The sequence below is a fragment of the Colletotrichum truncatum genome (genome assembly GCF_014235925.2).
Source record: "Colletotrichum truncatum strain CMES1059 chromosome Unknown Contig_0001, whole genome shotgun sequence".
Classification (NCBI taxonomy): Eukaryota; Fungi; Ascomycota; class Sordariomycetes; order Glomerellales; family Glomerellaceae; genus Colletotrichum; species Colletotrichum truncatum.
In genome coordinates this window covers 5,312,829-5,329,948 of record NW_027222398.1, presented here as the reverse complement: position 1 = coordinate 5,329,948, position 17,120 = coordinate 5,312,829, and the positions used below count along the sequence as shown (strand labels likewise).

At 51.8% G+C, this 17,120-nt stretch overlaps 7 protein-coding genes across 7 annotated transcripts; 3 read left to right on the top strand and 4 right to left on the bottom strand.

Annotated features, from left to right (window-relative positions):
- Positions 1-54: 54 nt before the first annotated feature.
- Positions 55-1,083, bottom strand: CTRU02_201503 (uncharacterized protein; the record flags this gene model as incomplete). Its single annotated transcript, XM_070203867.1, has 5 exons — positions 55-128; positions 184-376; positions 432-550; positions 603-716; positions 774-1,083. The coding sequence occupies 5 exons, from the start codon at positions 1,081-1,083 to the stop codon at positions 55-57; spliced, it is 810 nt and encodes a 269-aa protein (XP_070062449.1).
- A 1,613-nt stretch (positions 1,084-2,696) lies between these two features.
- On the top strand, positions 2,697-3,641 carry CTRU02_201502 (uncharacterized protein; the record flags this gene model as incomplete). The annotated part of the gene is made up of 1 exon (XM_036732606.1): positions 2,697-3,641. One exon carries the CDS (start codon positions 2,697-2,699, stop codon positions 3,639-3,641), a length of 945 nt encoding a protein of 314 aa, XP_036575723.1.
- A 1,310-nt stretch (positions 3,642-4,951) lies between these two features.
- Positions 4,952-6,001, bottom strand: CTRU02_201501 (uncharacterized protein; the record flags this gene model as incomplete). Its single annotated transcript, XM_036732605.1, has 2 exons — positions 4,952-5,497; positions 5,558-6,001. 2 exons carry the CDS (start codon positions 5,999-6,001, stop codon positions 4,952-4,954), a joined length of 990 nt encoding a protein of 329 aa, XP_036575722.1.
- Positions 6,002-8,344: 2,343 nt separating this feature from the next.
- Positions 8,345-9,417, top strand: CTRU02_201500 (cral trio domain-containing protein; the record flags this gene model as incomplete). Its single annotated transcript, XM_036732604.1, has 2 exons — positions 8,345-9,038; positions 9,116-9,417. The coding sequence occupies 2 exons, from the start codon at positions 8,345-8,347 to the stop codon at positions 9,415-9,417; spliced, it is 996 nt and encodes a 331-aa protein (XP_036575721.1).
- Positions 9,418-9,981: 564 nt separating this feature from the next.
- Positions 9,982-10,724, top strand: CTRU02_201499 (transporter particle component; the record flags this gene model as incomplete). The annotated part of the gene is made up of 2 exons (XM_036732603.1): positions 9,982-10,187; positions 10,274-10,724. The coding sequence occupies 2 exons, from the start codon at positions 9,982-9,984 to the stop codon at positions 10,722-10,724; spliced, it is 657 nt and encodes a 218-aa protein (XP_036575720.1).
- A 391-nt stretch (positions 10,725-11,115) lies between these two features.
- On the bottom strand, positions 11,116-11,767 carry CTRU02_201498 (protein kinase; the record flags this gene model as incomplete). The annotated part of the gene is made up of 3 exons (XM_036732602.1): positions 11,116-11,421; positions 11,478-11,628; positions 11,715-11,767. The coding sequence occupies 3 exons, from the start codon at positions 11,765-11,767 to the stop codon at positions 11,116-11,118; spliced, it is 510 nt and encodes a 169-aa protein (XP_036575719.1).
- Positions 11,768-12,263: 496 nt separating this feature from the next.
- On the bottom strand, positions 12,264-12,927 carry CTRU02_201497 (uncharacterized protein; the record flags this gene model as incomplete). The annotated part of the gene is made up of 2 exons (XM_036732601.2): positions 12,264-12,554; positions 12,706-12,927. 2 exons carry the CDS (start codon positions 12,925-12,927, stop codon positions 12,264-12,266), a joined length of 513 nt encoding a protein of 170 aa, XP_036575718.2.
- Between the last annotated feature and the right edge of the window lie 4,193 nt (positions 12,928-17,120).

Sequence of the window (17,120 nt, the reverse complement as noted above, 5' to 3'; positions counted from 1 at the left end):
TTGCTCAGAAATTGGTTCAAGTATGTTTCTTTGAATAAAATGCCTAAAGCTGGCTTAAAAGATTTCTCTATCGTCGTACGCCCTGACGCTCTCCAAGTAGTTCTTGACCTGATTATAATCCTTGCACACTGAAGGGGCATGTTAGCACTGACACAATATTTATGGAGTTGATGGAGGACTTACCATGCTTCGAGTCCCAACCGTCGGAACCACCATTGTGGTCGGGGAAAGTCGTCTCGAGACCCTCCAACGCCATATCGGCGCTGCACATGATGGTCTGTCTCAGGTATGAGAAGCAGTGAATCATGTGCCAGTGGTGGTCGTCAGGGATCTCATGGCCGGAAGTGAGTCCAGAGTAGGTCTGCACGACGGCGAACTAAGAGGCACTTTAGTTAGATGAAGCCTCGAATGAAGTTTTCTGAAATTCTTACCAAGCAGTGAAGCTGGTGAGTGATGGAGGTCGTAAAGACAGTCTTCTCGGGCCAGACGATGGGAGTAGGCAGGTCGTGGTACTTGTGGGTATCATTGACCCATTGGAAACCCATGCCGTCTAAGACAAAGTCAGCACTCGAGCCACAACTCTCTCAAAAAGTCACACTTACAGGGCATAAGCTCGTTCCAGTTGTTCAAAACCTCGTCGGTGAAGAACTTTGACGTGTCGTTCGGGGCATACTTGCCCTCGTAATCCGGTGCAAAAGTCTTGATCTGCTGAGAGACTGTTCGACAACACGTCAGCCACTTTTCATCCCTCGCTGCAGTCAACTCCAACTCACATTTGCCACTGACGCCCGTCAAATCGCCTCCAAAGTCCAGGGTATTCGTCGGCGGCTTGTCCATGCGGTCCTTCACCAACAACCCCAAGATAATGAGCAGCAATATCGTGTCGACAAACCACCGCGAAGCTTTGAGCATGCTCAGACAGCTGTTCCTCCTCCTCGCCGCCGGTCTCTGGAAGTCCCTCACGTAACCCTTGTCATGCTCCCCGCTGCCGATAAGCGACTCCTCGACCTCGGTGCTGCTCCGATCATCGCGGTCGTGGTCCTCGAGGTGGAGGTTCTCGTACTTTGCCTCTGACATGTCCATGCTGGGCTGATTCAAGTCGGATCTACCGCTTTTAGAGAAGAATGAAAGAAATGAAATAGTTTGAATGCTATTATCCAAGGTATTAACAAGAAAAAAGAGGGTCACGATGCCAGACCGACTGAACAATGAACGATGACCAAGCAATGCGCCAGCGCCAAGGAGAAGAAGAGAAGAAGAGAAGGAGGGAAAAAGAGAAGGACTCCAAACAAGTAGCAACTTGGCCTCGTCCTTCTTTTGTTCAATGCATCTACCCGTTCAAACTTGCCCTCATCCAGTCTCGTTAGCCACACCCAGTTTTGTCGTATCCATCCCGTCTCGGACCAAAGTCTGAGGCTGAAGTTTCAGGACAGGGATCATCACGCATCCCCGGGCCGCTGGACTTTTTTTTACTACTAGAGAGGTTTTTGTTAAGGTCGCTAGTCGCCTACCCTTGGGGGGAGAAGGGGAATAGTTAGCGACCTAAAGGGGGGGAACCAACACTTGTTTCATCGAACCCCCAAAAAGCCCCAAGCGGGCCCCGCTCAACGGTCGCCAGCCATGTTGCAGCACCTTGTCCACTGTTTCTAGTTGCGTTTTCGATCCGTCCGAAGGAGGTCTTCTGAAGCGCGCCATTTGTCGATCCTTCGTCTGTAGTTGCCGCCTTATCCCCCCCCAACTCCCTTTGTTTTTTTACTCTTTCATCAGCTGAGAAGTGACACTACAATCCTGGGATGAAATCTTCCTACATATTCAAAAGCTTGCCGTGTCTTTTAATCCAATGACGATGGCAGCTTTCAAATATGCTTGAGAAAACAAAGTGGAAAATACGTTTCTTTTTCATACAACACTGCATCCATCTATCTAGGTACATTAAGCTTCCCGCTTCCGATACCTTAAACCTGCATAAACCTATCTTTAACGTCGTCTGGGTATCGTGAACAAGGCAGCTTTAGTTGAAATAAGTACTCTTGGCCGGTTACATGTTAACACAAGTAAATCACTATTCGAAAGAGACTTACAGTAAGCAAAGATGCATTGGACTAAGTTAAGCTGGTTGTTGTTTTACGTTCCAGACCCAATGAGAGAGTGAGATGATGTGCCGCGCCAACGATCTGTTAGTGCCAAGGTGCACATCACCCCGATATGCGCAAGTTGAAGCGACAGCCCTGCAGACTCAAGTCTTGGTCCCAAAAAGCCTGGGGAAGTAACAAGCATCTGTGCCAAGGCGGATCGCATATCAAAGAAAGCAGTGTCAAAGGAAACCAGTGAATAGGCATATAAACGATGCCGACAAAGGTATGCAGGTGACTGCTTACTAGAAGCACATCGATGGAGCCGACAGAAAGAACCTCTACAGCTTAGAGCAAGAGTCAAGGATGATGATTCATATAATGCATCTCTTGTCCTCTACGACAATCGAGACACGACTTTCTTCACCGATAATCATGTCAGAGCCTTCCAGCATAAACCTCATGATGAAGCTATTGAACAGCATCTTCAACACCAGCGCCTGTGAGAACACTTTTAAACACAAGCCCAACTCAACGTTGACACAAGAACTGCCGACTCTCCATCTCATCATGAATACTTCCTCAACTCCAATCCCATCTCCTACAAACTAAACTACGTACATCATGAACAAAGCAACCCTCTTTACAGCTCTACCCCCAGAGCTCCAACATAAAGTCCTCCAACATCTCGAATCCTACCACAGACTAACTTTTATTCAGTCCTCCCGGAACATAGAACACGCCGTCTCCCGCAACATCAACTGGCTAATAAGCCTCCTCATCCCTTCTTCTGCCAGAAATGTCGCTTTAGCAACCATCCACGCCCCCAGACGCGGCCGGCGCGAACACATCCGCCAGTTCCGCACCCGCGTCAAAGTGTTCATGGCAGAATACGAAGCAGGCGTCTACCGAGACAGGCTCCCGAATCCGTACCTCACCAGCGCCGGCTACCAAAGACGGTTCGCCCACCCGCGAGAGCTGAGCCGTTTTCGCGATCTTCTCAATCTACTCAGAGCCATCGACGTGCTCATACGAGACCACATCAGCAAAGTGAGTAGGGAGAGGCAGAAAAGCAAAGACCAAGACGACGATCTATGTGCCTCCGCTCTGTGCGGTCAATCGCGGGACGCCGGAATGCACGCGGACCTCGGTGTCGGTGTATTCCTGGCACGGGACAAATACACCACTCGCAACGAGAAATACCAAACACGCGTCCACGAAACATTCTTCCGCCTCGAGCTTTTTCGCAGGCTCTTCTACCGAGACCCCCTTCAACCCCTCTTCTCCAGCGGCGACGCCACTCCCGTCCAAGGCCCAAACCAGGTGTATTCTTTAAGCTTCCGAGACGCCCGGATCCACGGATTCACGACTCGGTGGGATAACCACCGTCGGGCACGTATCTGGAATGCCGAGGGCATCCGGCTCTGGAAAGTATGGGAGGGCCACTGGAGCCAGCGGCATCAAGTGGCTGACAACGACACGATTGCGTTCAAGAGAAAGGGCGAGGAGATCGTGCGCCGGATTCGAGAGATCCGATCAGAAGGTGCACTGCATCTTGCGCGCTTTTGAGGTCCTCTGGACGCAATACGCCCTTTGGGTCAACGACGAGCTTGAGCAGTTCAAGGGAGAGGTGATTTCCGAAGCCGAAAAGCTGGCGGAGGACGAACTGCGTGACACGAACCGCTTCAGGGCAACAATAGAACGCGAAGAGCCGCTTCGCTGCCGTCACTTCCCGTATATACCAACGATGCTTCCGCCGCTGGCGTCAGCGATGAGGTATGAGACGCTCCATCGGCAGGAAGAGGAACGCAAGGGACAGGCTACCCGAGATACCTTGAAGCTCGCGACGGACTTTGGGTTCGGAGGGTACAACATGGCCCTGATGTTCCCTGAAAAAGGACGCCTCGGTAACCTGGATGACAAAGATACCGTCTGGCCCGCGATGTTCCGCTTCCTGACCTTCCTCGCTTCTCTCGGCCTCCCTTTCTTCAACCGCTGCGTGTCGATGGATGAGAAGCAGCGCAGAAGGACACTAGGAAGCATATTTTTATACCTCGGCCGCATCCCCGCGTCGCGGATTCCACACTTCGTCCTCGGCGATCTTAATCCTTGCAACCGGTACGAGGGACGCGAGTTCCCTCTCCTGGATGTGAAACGGGAACGCTACCTTCATCCGACCTTCGTGACTGAGCTAGGCCCTTTCGATAATATCGTGCGCCTGTCAAGCCATCTGTCATACAAACTGCGGTTGCCCAGCGGAGACTGTATTTCCATAATGCTTGTACGCAAATCTGCCTAGAAGGCGATTCTGGGGAAGCACGCCACAGACGTGGTGACAGATCCGTCCGAATTACCGTTCAAAGTGGGTGATGCGCAATGGAAGCAAATGACGAAGCTGCGGTTTGAGACCAATTTGACCATGAAGCTCGGTGTTGCGTGTACGCCGGAGGAATACCGGGAGTTTCATGAGTGGGCGGCACTTGAGGGATTCAGACAGACGTGTCTCCGAGATGATAGGCTGAGGAAACAGCTGCGTCAAACGCAGACGATTATGGATCTCGTAGGGGAGGTGGGCAGGTCTGGTTCTACTTGAGGTGAAAAGTCATCAACATTTGCCGGTTTGGATAGAACACTATCACTGTGCCCTTCCTCACAAGGCACTCAATATCCGGACAAACGTTAACGGTAGATGGAGCAAGTATTAGAAAGATATAGCAGTACCACGTGGTCTGCACTTTTATATTATGTATGCAAATAGGACCAAGCCCATTTCCAACATGTATATACGGTCATACTATCGTGAGGTCGTGAAAATGGCCCCTTCCGTCAACTCTAGCCGATCCGAAACTCCAAAAATAACGAAATGCAGAAAGTGGGTATCAAGTGGTTTTGGCCGGGTTGTATCCTCTAAACATGTCGCAAGGAAGGTAGTTGTTTTCGATGAACGGCGTAGCGGCCTGGAAGCCGACGGCATCGGGAAAATTGGTGTCGGCGCGGAATGGACCCAGGTTGGATTTGACAGTTCCGCGCACGGGGACCGGCTCAAAAGCGCCCTGGGTCAAAGAAGTGTTGAAGAGCCGGATCTGTTGATCGCAGGTTGAGCCGTTGGCGAAGATGGGCTGATTGACAATGGTATCAAACATGGCCAAGGTGTACGGAATCGGCTGGTCTGCGGGCGCCCGCTGCATCTCCAGAGCCATGGACTTGCCGCCGGCCGAACCGTTGAAGTACGTGCCCCCTTGAGGAAGCACCCCAAAGGCGTTGCATTCGGGATCAAAAGTGGCCGCGTGAACCTCGGTGCCGTATGCCTGAGAACCGCTGACAGCCATTGGGTTGGAGGCTGAAATGAGTTGCTCGGGAGCCCAACGGAAACTTGATGTGCCGTCACCCAAGAGATCCACGAAGGGGAATTCAAAGCCAGCTCTCTGCACAATAATAAATTAGCTAACGTATCCAAGTAGTGTCACAACTTATGAAGATCTTACGCTGAAGTCGGGAATACCGATGTCTTGAAACCGAATATCGTGGTCATGCCCGGCCTGGACCACAACAGGGTACATGCCGGCGGGGAAATCGGGCATCACAGCTCGAAGTGCGTTTTCCAGAATACCAAAAGGAACCATTGATCGTGCTGCTGACATTGGGATTGGGATAATAGCCATGGTAACGTTCAGAACACCAGTTGCGTTGTTTGGGTGCTGGCTCGAGAGCGGGTTCGGCTGGTCTTGATTCACACATGCCGGCGGTGTTGCTTGAGCCACGGTTGTCTGTATGTTGACACCAAAGATGACCAGCAGGACGGCGACGAAGCCCTGCACAAGGTAGATGGAGAGCGGCATGTTGAACCAGGAGGACAGCCTTTCGGGTGCGTGAACAGAGACTTTCTTGAGATCTGGACGTGGCCAGGGAGAAGGGAGCAGAGTAACCATGTTTAAGAGCTCTGAGAGGAGAGCTTCAAGAAAGAGATAAACAGCGAAACATCCATTTACGAAAGGCTCGAATCCCAGATGTCGATCCGGGAGTTTGGGCTCGCGAGGTTACGGGTTGGGCTTTTCAAGTCGGGAGCCGTGGCGATCAAGTATGGAGAATGGAGCTTAAAAGTCCCGAGAGCACACCGGGTGTTTTTGTGGCGGGGTTGGTGTGACGAAGATCCGTCCAGGAGCCGACAAGAGGAAACAAGGGCGTCCCGTGATGTCGAGGTTGTCTGGAGGGGGCAGCAGACGGGATAAGAACGGATGCGGCTGCCATGAAGGGGCGGGAAGTGGGTGGCAGGCACGCAACGGACAGAGCCTGGGACGACGGACGATCTCCGCACGGATGGGATGAGTTCATAGTTTGTGGTTGAAGAAACTCAAAAGGCAGAATTTTGGTGTCCCCGCAATAGCAGTAGATGGCGATGCCGACCGATCTCGAAGGGATGGCCATGGCTCGGAAACGAACAACCGACTTTAGTTTTCAGGAAGAGGAGACGAGGTGGAGTGGAGGGGTTGACACGCCTGACAAGGGTCACAGACTCTAGCATTCGAGCTTGACTGCGGCCACAAACTCGGATGGTTTGTGTTCCGGGCAGCTGGGAGGACCAGCGTGATCAGCCACGGACACGGAAGGCGAAGAAACCGGCCGAGCGAGGAATGGAAGTAGTCCGTCTGGTCGTACATCACTCGATTGGGACAAGATAGCCACGCGAAAAAATTTAATGGGATATCGTTGGCTTGCAAGCAGGAGAAAAAAAGAGTTGGCATGTCCCAAACGATCGGTTAGTGGCTTCGATAGCATTGATTTTCCTCGAGCTAGCCAGTGTTATGCTGGTATCGTCATAGCGACACATTGAAAGAGCCGTTCATCTGTGCAAATAGGGTGGGCGGTGTGGAGTGGGTTGAAGACTGGATCGATAGTTGTTAGTCTTGGATTCCCTTGGTTTGGATATTGGGATAGACACCGAAAAATGACTCAATAAGAGACAGGAAGACATCTGTCCGTCGTCAGAAAGGCCTGCGAATTGTCTGGAAGGTTGATGGAGGTAGGTCGGAGGTTTCAAGTACCGATGATTGCGCAGAAACCGCCGGCGGGCTCATTGGCCAACATTTCAGGCAGGTAAAGATTGGGGGGGGGGGGGGGCACATCTGGACTGGGGGCGGAGATGTGACCGGTACGTACCGATCTCCGGTGCAGTTTGGGTAGCAGCAATCTGGACCTGAATCTCGGGGAAAGTCCACTGCACTGGTACTGGCCTGACTAGGTACAGTGTAAGGAAACTTTTAGGCAGCTGCAGGTGGAGTGGGGGTTCTTTCCAGCAGCAACGCTAGAACTGAACGGTGTCATCAGGCTCCGGCTATGGGGGGAAGGGAGTGGGTAGATTTTGCCGAGCATTTTACAGCTTGACAGGGTCCCGAGCCTCGAAAAATAGACATTTCGCTTCAAAGGCCAAGAATCATCATGGACCGCTGTTGCCATGTATGGACTGCTTGGCTGCCACAGCAGTTGTAGCCGGGTGTGCAAGAGCACGAGCACAGCGCTGGAGTAGTAACACGTGAAGTACCTGCCAATCTTGAGATATTGAAATGTTGAGTTGTGAGTAAAAATGATTGTTGGGCTGCAGCGCTAACAATTTCTTTGCATCTCAATGCACATCATATCCAGCCACAGACACCAACATCAAGATCAACATCAAAACCAAGATCAAAGATCAAGATCTGCCTGCCTGCATCATTCATAGCTGTTTCCATGGGACTCAATTCTTCTTCAATAAACTCAACCTTTAGGGCTCCACCTGGACGATCCCTCAGCCCTTGCATCTGCAGTCAGATATGCTGTAAGACGCACTATTGCCAGTCTTCATAGCGGGACCTTGGGGGCCCTTTTGGGGACCACCTGGTGCGGACACTACCGCCCGGAACTGAGCTTCCCGGCATGGGCTCATCTCATTTCATCTCATCTCACTCATAAATCAATACCGCGTCAGCCCTTTTGTGCTGCTTTCTAGCGGTGTGTGAGCTCCCAAAAAAACTCAACACGCCCGCCCGGTCGGTCCGCCCCTTTTCCATCGGCTGCGCTTGCGACAAGCTCACCACACGACTCGAACTTGGCGCGACACTCAAACAAACTTACACAACATCCCCACATCCCTTTCCGATCATCTCTCAGTCAAGTCATAGTCAAGTCAGAGTCAGGTCAAAACATCTGATCCTACTTGACCACCCCCTCGCCCCGTTCCAGCCACTACCCCTCGGGTCTCTATTCACCCGAAGATCATCCCCCTTCCGTTCGCCGCAATGGCCGCCACCGTTGCCGATCAGACCCCGGCTGCTGCCGGTTTGCAGGAGAAGGCCGCCGCGCCCTCAGGCCCGCGCAAGACACCCATCGACTCGCCTACCCCGGAATCATCCACCCCGGCTCTCCCGGCCTTGACCTCGGAACAGCAGGAGAAGTACGACGGTCTCTTGTCTCAAGTCCGCTCCTGGACCGAGGTGAAATGTTCCGCTGCCGACAAGTCCGGACCCCTGACCGACAGCGAGCGCCAGTGGCTGACACGCGAGTGTCTGCTTCGCTACCTGCGTGCCACGAAATGGGTCCCCAAGGACGCCGAGAAGCGTCTCTTGGAAACTCTTGTCTGGCGTCGCGAGTACGGCGTTGAGGGTCTGACCCCCGAGCACATCTCGCCTGAGAACGAGACCGGTAAGCAAATCATCGTCGGCTTCGACAAGGAGCGCCGGCCTTGCCTTTACCTCAACCCGGGCCGCCAGAACACGGAGCCATCACCGCGCCAGGTCCAGCACCTTGTATTTATGGTCGAGCGCGTTATTGAGCTCATGCCCGCGCAACAGGAGAAGTTGGCCCTGCTTATCAACTTCAAGAGTTCCAAGAGCCGCTCCAATACCGCCCCCGGTATCGGCCAGGCACGTGAGGTGCTAAACATCCTGCAGACGCATTACCCGGAACGTCTGGGCAAAGCTCTCATTATCAACGGTTAGTTTTTTGCTTTTCTTTTTTCTTTGTCTTTTTCTTTTCCTTTGGGCCATTACTCTATACTTACATAAGAACAGTTCCTTGGGTCGTCAATGGCTTCTTCCGTCTCATCACACCCTTCATTGACCCCATGACGCGTGACAAGCTCAAGTTCAACGAGGACATGCGACAGTACGTCCCCGAGGAGCAGCTGTGGACCGAGTTCAGCGACGGCAAGCTCGAGTTTGATTACGACCATTCTACCTACTGGCCCGCTCTCAATAGCATGTGCAAGGAGAAGCGCGAAGCCCGTACGGCCCGCTGGGTTGCGGGCGGTAAGCTGATTGGTGAATCTGAGGACTACCTTGGCGGTGCCGTTGAGAAGGGCGTTGGCGCATAGATTGCCGAGCGCCTTCTGGCTACTTGAACTATCTTAGCCTCTTGAACAGTGAACCTGAATATGTTTATGTTGGATTATTTGAGTATATAGACAAAGCAATAGGCGCTCAGAGTAATAGGTAGAGGGCGGTGAAAAGAGCAGAGTAGAACATAGCTACATTGGGAATGGGGACTAGACGGACATGATTGCTTCATATATATAACCTTGGTGGCTCCAATTTATGCCAAAATATTTGATCCCTACCGTCATTTTCAAATATCAACCATTTTCTCCAATTTTGATGCTTTGTGTCCTTCAAATTGAAGCTTCATCGTCCAAAAGAAGGTGGGTTAAAGCTCTTATCGTTATCGCCGATAAGGCTGTCTCCAACCCCCAACTCTCCCAAACAGCGCCACGACAGCTGCCCCAAATCCTGCAGCCTTTCCAACGTCACCTCGCGCGAGCGCCCAAAGGTCTTCCCCAATTCGGACAGCTAGCCACCTCCCTGCCCGACAACAAGCAGATGCGACATCCCACAACCCGATAAACCTCACCAACCTGCGCATACACCGAGCACACGGAATCATGGCGAACCTACCAACAACAAAGAGCATCCCGGACAAGGAGACTCCCGGGTTGCGCTACCCCTCCAATGGAAAGACAATCTACCACCGTCCCCTCAACCGCACCAAGACGGCCGAGCTCAGCCAGTCCAGCTTCGCATACCTCTTTAGCGAGATGGTCTCGTATGCCCAGCGCAATGTGAAAGGAATCGCCGAGTTGGAGCAACGGTACGTGTTCCATTACCTCCTAGCCCATGGAGGAACAATACATCCTTTCTAGACCACTCCTAAGACTGACTCTTGGTCGCAACCAGCTTAAACGTCCAGGGCCACTCGATAGGCCTCAAACTCCTTGATCTCCTCCTCTTCCGCGAGCCGCCCCGCACTCAGGTGCGCCCGCTAACCATCATCGCCCTTCTGCACTTCATCAAACAATCCTGCTGGCAACACCTCTTTGGCCGGCAGGCCGACCGTCTTGAAAAGTCCGCCGACCCGGCCAAGCCCGACGAGTATATGATTATAGACAACGAGCCGCTCGTCAACGCATTCATCAGCGTGCCCCGCGAGATGTCGCAGCTCAACTGTGCCGCCTTCGTCGCCGGCATCGTCGAGGGCATCTGCGATGGCGCAGGGTTCCCCGCGAGGGTGAGCGCGCACAACATCGCCAGCAAGGACGACAACGAGATGTGGCCCGGCAAGACTGTCTTTCTCGTTAAGTTCCGGTCGGAGGTGCTGGAGAGGGAGGGATACCTGGGCAAGAACTAGCGGGTGGAGGGGTTGAATTGCTGCTGCTGCTGAACGATTATTGATTGATGGCGTTCCTAGGGCATGGGAGGCGTTTTGGGCGTGGGATTTTCCAAAAGAATGTCATTTGGGCATGGTTTGTCTGCCGTTTGAATGGACGTCTATATCACGCTGGGGACTGTTGATGCTTGAACGGTCGCGAAGAAGCGTGCTCTTCGTTGGTGAAATAAAACTACTCATCCCCACGATACCACCACACCTTCCAAACATCCCACTCCTCGTAGCAATATTCCACCGTGCGCGCATAGAGCGTCCAAAGTCATTGGAGCTCCAACGCAGAATCAAACCCGGGTATACCATAACGCCAGAAAAAAAGAACATCCCGCATCATGCATCACATAAAACACACATCCTACCGCGGCATACGGCTCCCGCCCGCAGCGCCCTTGGCCTTCCCGCCGCCAGGCCCGCGGTTCATGAGCCCCGACAGCCCCAGATCCTTCCACGCCGCCTCGCGCTGGCGCTGCGTCGCCTTGGTGATGCCGAACGCCGCGTGCTGGTCCGGCACGACGTCGTCCTCGTCTTCCGGGTTAATCGGCTGGTGCTGCGGCGGCACGTACACCTCGTCGTCGGGGAGCTTGTCCTTGCAAAAGTCCTCAAAGAGGTCGGCGTCGCGCGCGCGGTGCATGTGCACGTATGTGTGGCTTGCGTCCTTGTTCTGCGGTCGTCAGTATGGGGGGCGATGGTGTTTGGGAAGATGTCAGCGGAACGGACCATTGTGTGGCGGTTCAGTATTTGTGAGTTTTTGTCGGTGTAGTAGGTTTGGTAGGTGTGTTTGCGGGTTGAGGAGCAGTTTGGTGGTGTGTATTTGTGATTGGATATGTTGGTGTTGGTGTTGGTGTTGGTGTTGGTGTTGATGTTGGATCTTGATTGTGGTCGCTACCCCACTGTTCGGTAGATCCCGAGCAGGGTCGCCTGGCGCCGCGTTTCACTGGGCCGATAATTCCTCACCTTGTCTTGACCTCGAATATGTCGTCTATCGTGATAGACGACAGCCTCGACATCATCGTTTGTGAAGAATGGTTATCTGACCTAATTAATTCGACTTCTTCTGAGTGTATCTTGATGAATTGAACTTTATTGATACTGGTTCATGTGAATCCAAGCTACACCATGCAAACCGGCAGGTTCTGTAAACGGCCGGACTGGTCAAGGTACTCTGCAGACTGCCAGTCGGTTCATACAGGATAAAAAGTCTTGATTCCTGTACTCATTAGATTCTTGTCGTGCTACCAGATTGAGAGGGACTGAAATGGGGTTTGAGAGCAACAGGATTAATAAGTGGCGAGTAAAGGTTCAAGTCACAGCGTACTCCACATCCAGCAGGAAAACGACTGTAGTCAGGTCTCTCACCGACCAATCTCGTTTTAATATATATACTTTGAAGGATATAGAAAACGGCAGCTTTAGGATAATGTGCTCCTCTTCTCGAACCAGAACCCACTCTCGCCAGCCAGTCACCCTTCAACCACCCATCGACGGTCACCCTGCCCGTGAGACCTATTCATCAGCCCGCTTGACAATGACCAACACCGAACTATCCTCATTCCCCCAATGACCCCCCTTTCCGTTAACGGCACACGTCGTCTGGCAGGGATTCATCATTCGCGCCTCCGCGAGCGACCAGTCCACCTCAGCGGAGATGCCCGGCGCGCAGACGAGAGCCTCGCATGTGCTACGCTTCATCGTGAAGCAGGATCCGCCCGGTATTTGTATCGACTTCTCGTTCTTTACAGCCGAGCTCCACTCGCTGAAGAGGGGCGGGCAGTCGAGAGGGTCCGGTCCGGGTTCCTGCAGGCGTATCAGTCAGTTTTGATTATGTCTAGCTGTCTCGCCTTTTGGCGCTTCATATTTGTCTAGTATAACGGTATCCCAACGGTCTACGGTCTATATGCGCTGTTGGGATGATAGAGGCTCGAAATGACCAAGTGAGGTAGCTTACATTGATACATCCCCAGTTCGTCCCAATGTTGGGGATCATCATCGAGCTTGTAGACTTCCCCTCCTCGGTATGCGAATATTGGGCTTTCTCGACATCATCGAAGGGGATCATGTCAAAGACAATATTGCTGCTTGCGTCTTCAAACGGCAGAACATGAGGCTTCATGGGATTGGCAGTGCTGAAAGCCACGAGGGAAAGTACGACGAAAGTAATGGCTATCATGTTGATTATCTGAATTTGTTCGTCTTCTTGACTGGGTGAGGATGCAGGAGGTAATCGGTATTGGTTTACAATTGGGAGAGCAGGAATGTAAAATAATAAGAGATATATGCAGTAGGAGACCACAGATGAGCCCTGGCAAGGGTTTAAACCATAGACATTTGGTTACGGCCTAGGGAGCCAGAGAACAAGACATATGCTGATGTCCATGCAGGGGGAAGGCGCGGTCTTTCTCATCTTGGAAGGCAGTATTGACAGGTACCGAAGCTTTCAAGGCAATTGCAATAGGGACTTCCATTGTAGCTTCTAAAGCTGGTACCTCCCTTAGTTCCATTCATCAAGTCGTCAAGATGACAGTTTGACAAGCACAGCGGGCAAACTCAAGTCCCAGTGACATCAAACTAGCCACGCTTTGTGCCGCCTGCGGCTGACCATGTGTTACGATGAGAAAGTCATTGGGTCGATGCGGCCTGGTAGTGAATCACATCGGTTCAGCGCGTCATCATCGGAACCAACACAGAGATCTCAATTATAGGCTGCGGAGGCTTCACTCTTGGGTATGAGGGAAGATGGGTTGCAGTGCCACAGTATAATCTCCTGACCATCCTGAAGGTGGTTGTGGTGAGCGTGGGCAGATTACTTGTTGATCATCAGTATTAATATACCCAACAGCTCATATGTCTCGGATGCCAGCAGAGGGTTGGGGTTGCGCAGAGTTGACGATGATGGTCTTCTTGGCCGCCTGAGCGATGTTGTCTCGTGGCATAGGGGCGACCCGAGGTGAACCGCTGTCGAAGAGAATCACCACACCGAGTCCTCTGGCGGAAATCATACACCATAGCTACAGAGGAGAATCACTTGATACAGGTTTAAGGGCCGTTAGACCAGCTCTAGAAGACCGTTGACTTGCTAACTCAGGGAGCAGAGGATGAAACGTGTCACATTCTAGGAATACAGGAAACATCTGCTCTCATCTGCTGGCAACGCTTGCTACCAGTCATAGAAAATCGCAATTGGTCTATGAGAACGAATGAATTGCAAGGTCTACACTTATACGGAGCTACACAAGTGCTAACCAGGCTGTTGTAAGTTATGGCCACTCTAGTGTCTTCGAGAATGCTGTTCTAAGACTTTGAAAGTTGAATTGTCGATGCTCAGTCGAGCTGATAAGAACCAATTTCAGGGCTTCCCACATCTATTCTCAGGTTTCGTTCTTAGAACCACCAAGACTCCTAGCTACGTTCATCTACGGTGGCAATTCTTCCATATGCCAAACACGGTTTGCCTCCAATTTGAACCATGTAAGACGCTACGCCAGGCCCTCCGCAACGTACAACGTTAGCTGTACAAAGACAGCCGATCAGTCCTCACAGCTAACACAAATCCTTTTTGTACATTATATTTGTGTGGAGGCGCGGTTGGCGGATCGTCGTCCGCTGAGACGTTGTTCACAAGCTCAACAAAGGGCTGGAGCTCCACGAGGATCGAAGCTTGGCTCTCAATCAGAATCTTGGCTAAAGCCATAGCTTTGCCAGCTAGCTGTGAACGGCCAAAGAGGCAGCCTCTGTCAAAGCCTCGCTCAGCCAAGGGGTGTTCCCAGTGGCCAGCACATGGCTGGCTGACGGCCAGCTCGGTTTTGACTTTGGGTCTAATTACCTAGGGGCACTGGGCCCACGAGGGATGCTTTGTCGGAACAGCTTCAATACGATGTCAAGTGGGACTCGACAAGCAAAGAGATTCTGTGTACTCAAATCAGACATGCACAGTACAATGATGATGACAGTCGACCGCGATACAGGAACCGGAATCTGACAATATGCTACTGTATCATCCAGACGAGCACCGCAGCTGCCATAGCCACGACTAGCCCAGCCAACCAGAATAATATGCTCAACGACCTCAGCCGTGTACAAAGACCACATGCCCCTCCCTCGTGGCTAATTTCGACGTAGCACACGACCCAGCAAACCCTAATTGAGCAAACAAAAACAGTCAATATCCGGCCAAAGGGCTGAATGTAGACGCAAAAGGTAAAAAACTCCTGGCCGCTTGGCCTGTCACCTGCTTTCAGCAACACGTCCCCAATTAGCACGAGGTTAGTACGAGGCCGGCCCCGCGCAACGCATGCCCCGAGATAACGGGAATGTCAAACCGGGGTCGCCAGCGCCGGGCGCGACCGGTATGAGCCGAGACCACATACCAACTCTATACGCGTTCGCAAGCCAACCTAGGGAATGGAAGGGGTATGCGCGTTATTCACCACGTCCGTCGTTGAACTTCCGCAGACATCAAGACTTCGCATGTAGTGGACACGGAGTTGCATCATGCACAAGTCCAGCAAAGTATCAGTTTGGCATCTTCAACACGCTGGGAGTAGGAGACTGCCGATCTGACTACCTGACTGACTCGGTCGCAAACAAGCTCAAATGTTTTGCTAAACAGCGACAATTAAATGAATGGAAATTATCAGATGTCGCGTATTTCGAACCTGTCGAATTGAGTTATATCCGACATGCCGATCAGAGTTGTATTTGTGTGGATTGTCAAGTTGGTTATGAAAAAACCTTTTACTTTCGTAACCCAATCAAGTCTGAGAAAGCTCTTGCAAACACACGGAGGTTTGTCAACCGAAATGAACTCCCTTCCCTCGTACTTACAGGCACAAACCATGAGTCTGGCATTATCGAATGCGTATACCATGACTCCTATTGCTACAAAGCCGAATAGAAAATCAAACGACAAGCGATTGAATTCAGCTGTCCTGGTGTGTGAGACCTCATCACTGCTAAACACCAGTGCAACAACACCATCTTCAAGTTGACACCGCAATCGGCTGCCACCGCGGCCAGGAAAACGGCGCAACCGAAACCTACTCGCAATGTTTTCGTCAAGAATCACCATCATCATCAGACGATCGCGCGCGATTGCGAATCAGTCGCATTGCACAACACGTCAAGGATAGAAAACGGCCCGGAGGGTAAGCCGGGGATGGGGGTAGGGAGTTCTTCTTTTACCAGCGACAACGATAGCAAACCCGATAATGGGACGAAAACGACAGAGACAAGAAAGGCAGTAGTTATTAGCTAGTTATCTTGACGGGGGAAAACGGGCGGGCGACAAGTTTCAAAACTGGGAAATGCGATAATGCACCAGCAGGGTTCATTCCATCTCGCAGAAATGCCCTCCCCGAAGACCACTATCTCTCTCTCTCTCTGTCTCTGTCTCTGTCTCTGTCTTACTACCCTTCCCGCTATCATCTCCCCTTTTTTTTTCCATCCCATCCCATGTTCCCACGCGTTATTGCAACGCACGCCAAACAAAGACGTGATCCGTCGTCGTGATCAATGGTCCAAATGATATCTTTTTTTTTTCCCGCCGACCCTGTCACCATGTCATCTGCGCGAAAGGGCCCCCCCCCCAGCATACATATACCATACCATGTACAGTACAGTACAGTACAAGTACACCCCCTCTGAAAACCTGCAGCAGCCGCCAAAACAAGAACCACCGCGGGAAAATAAAAAAAATATCAAAAGACAGTTGACGGAATCTTGAGGCTAGATCTCGAACAGATGAAAGGGGGGGTGTAAAGCGGCACGTGGGGGTGGGGGAGAAGGGGAAAAAAAAAAAAAAAAAAGGAAGGACGTGGTTGAAACTCGGCGCCAGCGTGACACAGAGTGAACTCGTTCCAACAAACTCTTACTTACTATACCAACTCTTTTGGAATCCCTCTCTTATCGTTGGCCACGCGGACGGGGAGGGGGGAGAGGATGAGATCTGTCAGAAGGGATACTAACGCCGGAAGCAGCAAGTAGACACGCTTCACCGGGACCCTACCCTAGTCAACATTGAGAAGGACATGATCAAAGATGGGGTGGGAATTTTGAAAAAAAAAAAAAAAAAAAAAAAAAAAAAAAAAAAAAAAAAACACTATGGACGCAACATGGCGTGTGGAGTTTGATGTTAACTAGGTTCAAGACCAGCTCAGGCTAGGGCTAGACTCTCAGACCATCATTACTGACTCTCTATCAAAGTCGTTGGGAGAAGGGGAGGGGTTACAACGCTCAAACGTTCTTTTTCGTTACCGCTCGCTCGCTCTCCCCGACTTGCGTAACATATGGGAGGGGCAGCGGGCAAAGTCCCAAGAGAAGAACCCTTTTCCTTTCCGCGCTCGTAGCTAAATTGTAGAATCCAGC